Source organism: Hesperophylax consimilis, chromosome 1 (genome assembly GCF_061612785.1).
Source record: "Hesperophylax consimilis isolate HC1 chromosome 1, BYU_Hcon_1.0, whole genome shotgun sequence".
Lineage (NCBI taxonomy): Eukaryota > Metazoa > Arthropoda > Insecta > Trichoptera > Limnephilidae > Hesperophylax > Hesperophylax consimilis.
This window is the reverse complement of record NC_142836.1, coordinates 37407551-37419317: the sequence shown is the minus strand read 5'-3', so window position 1 is coordinate 37419317 and position 11767 is coordinate 37407551. Positions and strand designations below refer to the sequence as shown.

General features: G+C 36.8%; 1 protein-coding gene across 1 annotated transcript; it reads left to right on the top strand.

The window, feature by feature from the left end:
* Positions 1-1772: 1772 nt before the first annotated feature.
* Positions 1773-9554, top strand: vimar (visceral mesodermal armadillo-repeats). Its single transcript, XM_089638515.1, has 7 exons — positions 1773-1977; positions 2061-2825; positions 3005-3151; positions 3388-3570; positions 6523-6738; positions 7264-7424; positions 7635-9554. The coding sequence occupies exons 1-7, from the start codon at positions 1971-1973 to the stop codon at positions 8097-8099; spliced, it is 1944 nt and encodes a 647-aa protein (XP_089494641.1). The 5' UTR covers positions 1773-1970; the 3' UTR covers positions 8100-9554.
* The last annotated feature ends 2213 nt before the right edge of the window (positions 9555-11767 follow it).

The window sequence follows — 11767 nt, the reverse complement described above, 5'->3', positions numbered from 1 at the left end:
ACGGAAGGCCACAAATCTCGTATTTGTACGAGGAACCTCGTACGTTTGGCAACACTGGTGGACTCCTACTGGGATGTTACTTTCTCAAAACCACCACTGGATATATCTGCTCTACAATATTTTTATGTTTCATAGATGAAAATATTATAAAAAATATTGTTGAGCAGACAAATTTGTATTCAGTTCAAGAAAATAGCACCAGCGTCAACACCACATCATGATGGGTATCCTTAAGTATCCGGCATTCCACCTTTACTGGGCCAATGATACGAGGTTCTCTCTCATCGTTGATGTCATGCCTAGAAATCGTTTCACTAAGTTACGCTGGTGTCTTCATTTAAATAACAATAGCTCGTTGATTCCAAGAGGACAAGAGGGTTACGACAAATTATTTAAAATAAGGCCGATGGTAAATGCCCTCCTTGAAAATATGGCCAAGATCGAACCTGAGGAATTCAATTCTGTAGACGAGCTCATGATACCGTTCAAAGGGAGAAGTAATTTGAAACAATATATTAAAAACAAGCCACACAAGTGGGGCATCAAAGTCTTCTCCCGAGCGGGAGCCAGTGGGCTCGTCTATGATTTTGAAATTTACACGGGCAAAAGCACGAATGTCGGTGTATTTCTCCAAAGAGAAATATTGTTTATTATAATTATTGTTTTCTAATTATTAATAATTGTTTTCTTTTATTTCACCACTAATATTTTTTGTTCTATTTGTTTTTCTTTCGTTAATTTAGGGTAATGGTCCGTTTTGAAAAAATAAATATTTATTTTGATTATTTCTTTTTTACTAAAATTATTTAAGCATAATATTAAATTGCAATTTAATATGCTTGCCTTTACAGATTAACAGAATTGATTTTTGTGTATTTATTTTCTATTTAAACAATTAAAAACACTTTAAAATTATGTATGCTCCTTGTACTACCCGTTCTTTGACTTACACCCCCTAAGCCCCAATGTTCTTCCTCAGGAACATGAAATATTTCGAAAACTGTATGGAAAAAAAAAATTTTTTTTTTGGTAAAAATATTGAAAAAAATTACAGAACTCAATAATGTAGACAAACATTTTTTTCGTTGGCTGGAAAAAGTCTGGTATTGAAAGGGTTTGATATTTATACACCGGCGTCACCAGCATGGACCTAATGAGCTCTGGACGGAACTGTTTGAGAAACACTTGAAGCTGCGGGGTGAGGGGAAGACGTATGAAAAATATCAAAACCTGCTTAAATTTTTTAATGTTTTAAGTGCATTAACAACACAAAAATAAGAAAATAAAAATTATGCACCACTTAGCATACGAATCAATTCAAAAGTTAGTTATACAAGATGGCTGACAGATAATTTTATTTCCCCTCACCCTAGATTTGGCATTCAAAACCGCACTAATGCCCTGTCCAGGATTTTTTAGGTCCATGTCTGGCTTCAATGCCATTCATACAAAATCGCACCAATGCTCTGTCCCTGGGCTTTTTAGGTTTATGGTAGTGATAGGCACAATCGATGAATCATCGATGATTTACTCGATGATTCATCGATCCATCGAAGTATTCAGATTCGTTGTCATGGACAAATCGATTCTGTGAAGAATCGCTCGAAATCACAATTGAACTCCGGGCGACTAAATCGATTAATCATTCGATTCTTTGATGTTTCGATTAAAATATTTCGATCGTGTAAATGTTTTGATCCTGCCCATCACTAATTCACCGTCACCGGCTAGTTCTATGTTCTATTTTGTCTTTGCATTTAGTAAGTAGGCGGTGGTTAGGTACCTACCTGAACGTGTTGACCTCTACAAAGTTTCAAACGTCAAATTTCAGGATGTGTACAATTATTATTTATGGTGCGCAAGGTTTTAGAGGAGATTGACTGTCAATTTTTAATTTTTTTGGTATATTGGTGTGGTATTGAAATGGGAGTTAAGTTGTTGTAATACTGGTCTAATTAATCACTTTAACAATGAATGGTAAGTGCTTCTAGATATACTATTTTATGAGACGTTCTTTATAATATTATTGGTATCTAAAATAATTTGAAAAACATTTTTAGCTGAAAATACGTTAGCTGCGGACCTATCAATCGCAATATCATCTTCTAAAAATGCAGAAAACAATGTTAAGATAAAAGATTTACTCCATAAAATCATTGTAGAGGGAAAAGACTTCAAAGATGATATTGTTGACAACTTAACCTTACTCCTAGAGGCGGATGATGAAGAGATACAATGTTTAGTTACTCAAGCCATAGCCGAGCAATCCATCTGCGAAGAGAAGAGAAAGAAGTATTCGCAAGACAAAATCATCAGCAGACTGTTGCAGTTTTTGAAGTCTACAATGGAAGAGACCAAATTGAAACTTATAAAACAGACATGTCGTGCACTAGGAAATATCTGTTGCGATAATTTTATTGGCCGTGATCTGATATTGACTTTGGGAGGAACATCTTCCATCGTAGAACTGTTGCCAAAGTCGATGCAGAGTTTTGAAAATTTGAAATCTGAATATACGGTGGTTCGACTATGTGTTTGCAAACTCCTGCTAAACTTACTTCTGGGAGGGAGCACGTACATCGAGGCAGCTTTAGAAGCCAATATCTTACAGCAGCTGAGCAACGTCATGACATTTGAATCTAAAGAGCACAATGAGGAGTGCTTGAGCATGTCTCTTCTTGTTGTGAGTGTTATTTTAGACAATAAACCAACTATTGTTTTGGAGAGAGACTTCAATATTTTGGTAGTGGAAATTTTAAAGGAAACTGAGAATATTGAAATATCTGAGATGTGTTTGGAACATTTGCACGCACAGGCGGAGCATGGTGAGTTATTTTTACTGGAGGTCTTTCAGTGATGGTTTTGGTAATGTTGCCGAATTCCGATGCACTCTTAAATACGCAAAAAAAAATAGCATATTATGTGCGTTGCGGAATTTGGCAACTTTACCATAGTTTTATGTTAAGTGCATATGGCCTGAAGTCATGCTTGTGTTGTGTTGCAGATGAAGTGAAGAATGTTCTTGCCAAAGCCGAGGTTCCCCAGTTGCTATGGCGCCTGCTTCAGGAGCACAGCTCGCTGGCTGTTAATGAAGAGAAGCGCGCCGTCATGAAGCTGGCGTGCGACCTCATAGTGCTGGTACTAACTGGAGGTAAATCTAAATCAGTGCAGTATTCACGTCTATATGTGTGTGCCAGGTGTCAGGTGCCACTGTCTCTATTATCAGCAATTCCAGGAATGCTCACATAAATAAATGAGACACAATCTGGTTTTGGTAGTAGTGACTCATAGCTACTATGAATCATAATGTTACAGTGTCTGAACCTACCTTGAATGTTAATTATAGATTGTTCTGGAATGTATGCTTACATTTTAGTCATATTGCAGATGATTCTATGCACCTCCTGTACGGGAACGGCAACGGGGAGGTGTACCTAGCTATGGTGGAGTGGTTGGACGCGGCCGACGCAGATCTGGTGACGACGGCAGTCTTGGCTCTGGGGAACTTTGCCCGGACAGACACCCATTGCTTGCATATGATGGATTCCGGAGTGTTCGCTAAACTATTAAGTAAGTTTTATTTTTATATTCTGACTCCAGATCAGAAGGATGCATGTTCAGATTACGTTGGGGTCATCAAATTTATGGGAGATAATTCTGTCCCTTATTTGACAACATGAACTCTCAGAATCTAAATTTTTTTGTGCCTGAGAAGGAATGGTTCTGTATGAAATAAAATATGTTTTGGTACTCACATGCGTTTATTATTGAAAAAATAATGAAGTGAGTAAATGATACAGTGTTAACCGGTGCAAGGTTTGTCATGGAGCGTTGTTCCGTGCCGCATCTCCTCACCTCTAGTCCCCAAGACGGTGGGAGTATCCACACTCCACGGAACATTTTCAATTGATTAACTGATTAAATGTGATACATTTGTAACATTTATACAAACTTGAATGATATTTGTAATTCTTTCTTGATTGGTTCATGAAGTGCAAATCTTTATTATCACCATTTGACACGCTACATTCCAGGGTGGGATTTGCCCTCCTTCACAAATGTTTTGGTCCTTCGCCATTTCCCTCCAGTCCTCAGGCCTTTCCATCCTCCTACAAACCTCTTCCACACAGTACAAATGTTTATTTAATTGAAAATGTGATAGTTTGTGCTTCATTGAGTTGTAAATTTGCATAATTTTGAAATTAAATGTTTACCTAATTCCTGTTACTACTGAATGTTAATAAATCTAGTCTTATAAATTGTTTAACCTTTATAATGCTGTATGTGTTTTCATTTGATTTTAATAATATGGAGACTGTTGACAGTTCTCGTGAGCCCAGGCTGAGGCCCAGTGGCGCAGTACTAAACGTGTGGGGTGAACTCCTAAATAAGCAATTATTCGACTTATTCGCGAGTCTTGACTCACTTGGATAATAATATTACTTATTTATCGAAAACAATAATAGTGATTCTTGAACGAAAATTTGAATCAGAAAAATCAGAAACAGATTCGGTCACATCTAGGACTTGAACCCAAGACCCTTGCCTTGCACATAAAGATAGCAGCCAATAAAAATGTGCAGTGAGAAAATGAAGATAATGTTGGTAGTTCTTATTTGAAGTATGATACAGTTAAATATGACCGAAGGAGATAGGGTCCCATTAGCTCAGTTGGTAGAGCTGTTCCCCGGCAAGGCAAGCGTCCTGGGTTCAAGTTTCTGATTTTTCATTCAAGAATTGCTAATATGTATTGTTTTAGTTAATTAAATATTACAATTTGAGGTTTTACTCATTAAGTTATTCCAAAAATAAAATCGAAAATTACTACAGTTTGAACAGCGCACCACTACTCCATAGTAAAGAAATCCGCCTGTACGAATGAACATCCCGCCCCCAACTCCATAGTAAACAAATCCATCAATGGAATCCGGCCCATCGTGGATTCCAGAATGCACAAGGAAGCTAAAAAACAACCCATGGAATATTTCATACAACATAAAGTCTGTTTCGAACTAGCAACTGTTGCTAGTATTTCTCTCACGGCCAAAATTCGTTATTTAAGTGCGCTGCTAAAGTTGTTGGACTCGGAACCGAAACTTTATAAACATCACTGAATGCATTCAAGTGACGTAATACCTGCTCTGCATCTGTGGGCTTTGAACCTGGCAACTTACGCAGATTTATTCACCTTTATAAGAATATTATAGTTATCAAGTAAATGATAACACATTTGTTTACTTGTTTCTGCATTTCAACAATTATTTGGTATTTGATAGCATTTACAAATATTCTAGAATGCACTGATTTTAAGCAAACTGTTATTTTAAAATTTTAAATTTCTTTATTCAATTCCACTTATTAAACATTATGTATTCCTAATCCATATGCATATGTATATATAGTCAGTGGACGTATTATTTCAAGTCGCTAGTATAATAGGCACTATATTTTTTTGTGACTATTTTTGAACTCATATATGAACAAACAATTGTGATCTGCAGTCTTTTAAAATGATGTGACTCTATATATTCGATGAAGAATAAAAGTTGCCCACAAAAAGCTAATTTTTTTAAATCGCTTTAATGTTGAACTAAAAATGATTTAGATCACGAACCGCCATTGCTCAGGCCGTAGGATATTGGATATTTGGTTGTCTCCTGGTTGCACAGTTTGTCCACCCGCTTTCTAGGTAGTTGAGCCGTGTTCCCACAGGGGCGGGACATAGGCACCATAGGTGATTTAGAGTCTCTTCATCCATTTCCTGCATCTATTGATTTTTTACTTCCAACCTCTGCACGTGTCTGCTGAGGTGACTGTGTCCGGTTAGTAGTTGTACCAGTTCCCTCCATTCATATTGAGTGTAGTTGGTTGGTTGCCTGGTTCGTCAAGGGACTTTGGTATGTCTCATTGTGGATGCCCTCTCCCATGCCTTCCAGTGCTGTGATTTGATCCACCTTTCAGTATGTAGTTTGGTATAGCAAGCTGCCAATCTTACGGCCGGCTCGGATCCTGCAAGTGGAACGTCCGTCTCTTTCCTTGCTAGTCTGTCAGTCCGCTCGTTACCCTCGATACCTTTATGTCCTGGTACCCAGATCGGGGTTATTTTGTTGATGATAACAAGTTCTATTAGAATAGCCCTGCATTCCAACACCAGTCTAGAGCATTAGAGTTGCTTGACTATCAGAACATATGCTAATGTTCTTATTCCTGTACCCGATATTGTATAAGTTATTCTCCTTCGTGCAGGCTAAGATGGATTTCACCTCAACTGTGCTTAACACAGTGCAATGTGTTCCTAGCGGTATACTGAGTTCCCTCTTGGATCCCCGCAGATAGACCCCAGCCCCTGATCCTTCGTTCATCCTGTTTGTAGGATGGACCTGGAACCGTAAATGTTTTTTAGTTTTTAGTGAAACTTCTTAGATCACATAATGCAACATCTGCAAGATGGATCACATGCGCGACAGCCATGTAGATTAGCCTAAATCTTTTGTTGACATTTGTTGACACTGTTGATTTCAGACATCCTCATCTCGCATAAGAGCAGTGAAGACGACATAAGACTGCAGCACGCCGTGCTGAGCACCCTCAGGAACCTGGTGGTTCCGCAGCAGAACAAACCCCTGGCCATAGAGAGAGGGATCCTGCCTGTGCTGACAGAAATGCTGCCAACAGTTACCCAATACCACGTTGTGTTTAAGCTCTTGGCCTCTCTGCGCATGCTGGTTGATAAACAAGGTATATATATACTATAAATATTATTAATTTCTAATCATCCATTGCATGGTCCTTGCAAGACCTTCCAGTCAGTCATGAAGTCCACTTCTTCCTCAGTCTGCCTCTGGATTATTTCCACTGGGACACCCTGGGGTCGTAGTACATCGCAGTCTTTTAGTTCTACAGAATCTTAAGCTGATTCATGCCGGTTTGGTTCTCGAGTTCACTGTTCATTTTAGTTCTGCATAATCCACTTTCTAGTGTAGGTCCAAAGTTATTTTTGTTGTAACTACTTCTTTTACTCGACCTCTGCAGTCCTTTAGAAGTATGGAGGCATCTTCTTACAGCTATTGAGAGTATTTTTAGCTCTTTAGTAGTCCTATTTAGTATATTTAGCCAATTTATGTAAAATTTCCCCTTTCCTTTCACAAAACTGGCCTACACAGACATCCCGAGGGTCTCCTGCTTTTGTGTGCTGTAAACTTACCTATTCTCTACCACATTAATTTGAAACTTAGTATTAATTACAATTATGTTTGTTTCCAGAATCAGTGGCGATGGAGCTGGTGTCATGCGGGATGCTGGAACAGGTGACGCAGTGGGCGGCACGCTGGGAGCATCCAGGGGTCACGGGGGAGGCGCAGCGCCTGCTGGCCTGGAGCATCCGCCAGCTGCACTCCACACAGGCACTTTTTAAAATTCTCCAGGTACAATACATTAAGAAGTAACTGACATATTTAATGGACAGAATTAACTGAAGATATTTGATGGATATTCAGCCATAGTGAAGACAGTCAGATTAACTGGGAAGTGAGTTTGACACAATCTCAAGTCAATTAAAAAGCTGATTTTGTCATAAAGTAGCTGTATATTGAAAGGAAACAGTTAAATGACAGATAATTATTTGAATCTTCCAGGTGGAGGGCTGCGTGAGCTGCCTCGTCAACATGCTGGTAGGGACCCACGTCATCATGCAGAACGAAGCCATCATCTCCCTCACCATCCTGTGCCTCGCTTTTCTTGACCGAGGGACCCAAATAAACGACAATAATCAAATACTGGATACAGAATCGTATCAGGACACCAACGAAGTCAGCTCTTCAGCCGCCAAACTTACCGAAGACCTAATCAAAGCCGAAGTCGGGAAACAACTGAAGACCATGATAGAAACAAACTTAAATGTGTTGCAGTTGGAAATGTTGGAGAATATCTGCAAATTCATAACAATACTGATCAAAAGTAGAGAGCTGTGTAGTCACCTGCACGACCAGGGGGTCCACCAGGCCCTGGGTCGGTGCATCGCTGACAAACAAGATTTAAAAGAAAACGTTAAGAAATCTATTGAAAGTGTTATCAATGAAATAGAGAGTGCGACTGAATGAATATTGTACTGGGAATGAGGTTCTATTTTATTTATCTGTTAGTGACATGGCACTACGAATAGGGATAGCGATAGCGATATTAATACATAAATACATTTAACACTTTTTATATTTTAGTGCCCCGAAGAACATTCCCGGTCGAAGTGCGCACTTTCTTTATTATGTACACACATTTTTGCATACAAAAATAATAATTTTCTTTTTACATACGTATTTGAATCGTGATTTTTTGATATTGCAAAGTATTATACTATTTACACAATCAAATTTTAAAGATTACCATGTTAATTAATTTTTCTATAAATTTAAAATATGTCTGGGGAACGTTCTCCTTTTCTAAATTAACTGTATTACATAATACGATATTGTACAACACACATATTTATAAAGTTTTCAATATTTAATCTGTGATGCCAGAATGTAAAATAGTGATCAAACCTACAAAAAAGTGCTTTATGAATTTAATGATAAACACACCAGCATGAATTCTTATACATACATATTTGTTAAAATATTTACATTTGTCATCAATTTACTTTTAGGAAATAATTATAAACCTTTTTGCTTAGCCTTATCTGCGTAACTGTTGTATAATATATCTGACCCATCGGCGGCTATCACCGTAAGCGGATGTCACATGTGCCGCATTATGAGATAGATCGTGTTGGAAAGGCCAATGTTGTAAAGGTTAAAATCAATTTAAAATTAAGGTTGTAGAGAGATTAACTCAAAAACCCGTAGCTTCACTATTTAAATATTGGTTTATGCATTAGGATCAATTCTGTGGGCGTAGAACAACAGAATTATTGACTCATTCCTCAGAACAACGAATTAAGTCAATAATAATTAGTGTATGCATATTTGGTCCTTAGATACAGCATCTAAGGACCAAATTTGCATGTGCTAAATATTGACTCATTCCATTGTTCCTTTCGCCCACAGAATATTTGCGATAAATATTTTCTTGTTAGATGTGACCGTTCTGTTTTACCTTGTAAAACATTGCGCCATTCATTTCTAGTCACCTAGGAGATTTTGAAGTGAGACCTTTTTACAACTATCGAATTATACTCCAATTATGTCATACATATTATTATGTACTTGGAAAACCTAACTGAAGTAGTTTATAATAAAGAAAGTTAAAATGATCAAATGTTGCTGGAATCCAGTTCAAGACATAAATGATCAAGTTTTATATTTTCATAATCATCTTATTAAGCATACTGTTTCATAAAATCATTTTCAGGCTTAAATCACCACAAAGCCACTCATCTGCCTCATCGCTTACATAGTAAACGCACATTTATTCTGAAACTAGCAACATAATTTTTAGTTTTTAAAACTTTTAAATTGTGCACCTTTATCATTCAGAATAGCAATTACATATATTCATTCAAGTTTCCTCCTCATCTTCTGAACAATTAATATTATTGTAAAAAAATTGAATAAAAACCTTCCACTTATTTGGCTTATTTTTTAAAAAGTTTTTTTCACAGGGTTTTTCAGTTACGGTGCAGCAAATTAGTCTAGTAATTTATTTAAATGGTATATTATTTTTCAACTATGGCAATGCCAAGCTACTCACTTTGTCTATGAAATTTGTTTGTTGTCAGAAATCCGCCATGGAGGTATTATTAATTCCAAAGATATTAGAACACAAGGGATATGCTGTCAAGTATTTTTACTATTGAACTGTATGTCGCCGATTTTGTTAACCAATACTACTGCACGCCTTCGCTTATGCTAAAATGTCCGCCCTTTCCAAACACACACATAAAATATCTTAATTTCGTTGGCACTGATACTAGAACATATTCCCGTGCCTACACGTCACGACAACTTGCGCTATTACGGGAGATATTTTACCTAACAAAAATAAAAAATCACTTTTCATGTGAAAACCGCACAAGAGTAACTGCTCCCAACCGTCTAAAGACAGTGAGGCTGGCATCCTCAATTGGGGTATGTTGTGAATCTGAAGGGGTAAAGTGTCCTTATGCCGCTTACTTTTTAACACGCACAAATTATTTACACAACACTTTGTTTCAACTTAATTACTGCAAGAAACAACTGTTTATGTCGGTAGATGGTAAAAGATGCATTCAAATTTCATTTTTCTAATCAAAGTTCATAGGTAAAAACAAAACATAGGTAATAATATTTTGTATTTGAAAATAAAAACATTTCATTTTTTTTCTATCAACATCAGCGTCTTCGACAATAATTATCAACAAAAATAGTACATTTAAAAAAAAATGTATCATGAAATATTGATATTCTGTATTTAAACGTAATTGTGTCCCATTACTAGCTTTTATGTACCGACCATGATAACCTCGCAGCCAGCGTACGGGGGCTTACGTCAATAAAAACTTTTAAAAATAATTAAAAATTGATATTGTATATTAATTTTGTATTTACTAGTGAAATGATATTCCATTAGTTTTGAAGTTCACTTAGTCAACTTAGTGTGTCGCATTTTTACAAATTCGCACTGAACATGAAAGCATTTTGAATAAAACGAGTGCTAACTATGCTCGGTGACAACACAAAATGAACTAAATCCACTAAATCATAACTAAATCAACGCATTCTTTGCGTATTAAAATCACGCTCAATAGACCGTGATCCACCGATGGCAGGCCATCCTCACAGCGTATCTTCTTGTATTCGAATATCTTTGATTAATTCTGATCACAAATTTTTACTTTATTTATTTATACAACCTCTGAATAGAAATGCCTTCCATGTAGATCAGGGGTAGTTAAACTACAGCCCGCGAGAACTTTTGCAAAAAATAAAACTTGAATTCAGATTGCCAGAACGGTTTTCTTCACCGCATGTCAGATACATTTTTACTTTAGTTAAATAAATACATTTTCGTGTTCCGCAATTTAAAAAATGATATAAACTTCTTATTATATAAAAATCACGGGTCACTGTGTTTGTACACACTAATCTCCGAAACTGCCCAACTGATTTCAATGAAATTTTGTGAATGTGTATGGTTGGTTCCAACTTGAAATATAGGATAGTTTTGGACCCAATAGATTGCGCACGATTTTTTTTTCAGATCATCTAAAAATACATTCAACAACAAATTTTAACTTCCATAGAAGGTGGTCTGTGGCAGAACAACATCTTATATTATAAAATGCATTCCAAATGATTGAGTCAAATTCTAACTGGTTTCTAATCTTAATGTATAAAAATTCAGCCTGTGTATGTTTGTGCGTGCAAAACTCGAAAAGTAGTTGACCCATATCGCTGTGAGTTTCAAAGTTTGTCATTATTAGTGCCAGGAGTGTTTAGAGACGTTTAAATGGTAGAAAAAGTTGGGGACGCCTGAGGAATACTTCACACATTATCTCTGCACCGTAATGAGATACGGAGTAATGTCGATGTAATGTAGTTTTTTAACAGTAACATTGTGGTATACAGTAGTGAATGGTGGAAGAATTCAGAGGCGCCCGAGAAAGACATTAGCAATAGCGAAGCATTGCAGGGGATCCACTAGTATTACTATAAAAGTTACTCAATTATAAAAAAAATAGAATAATTATAATTCAAGTTGGTGGATTGGTTGACTGATACGCAGAATTCCAGATGGGGATTCATCTGCTGACACATTTCAAAGGAAACGATTCTCTTCTGGTGCTCATTTCTAG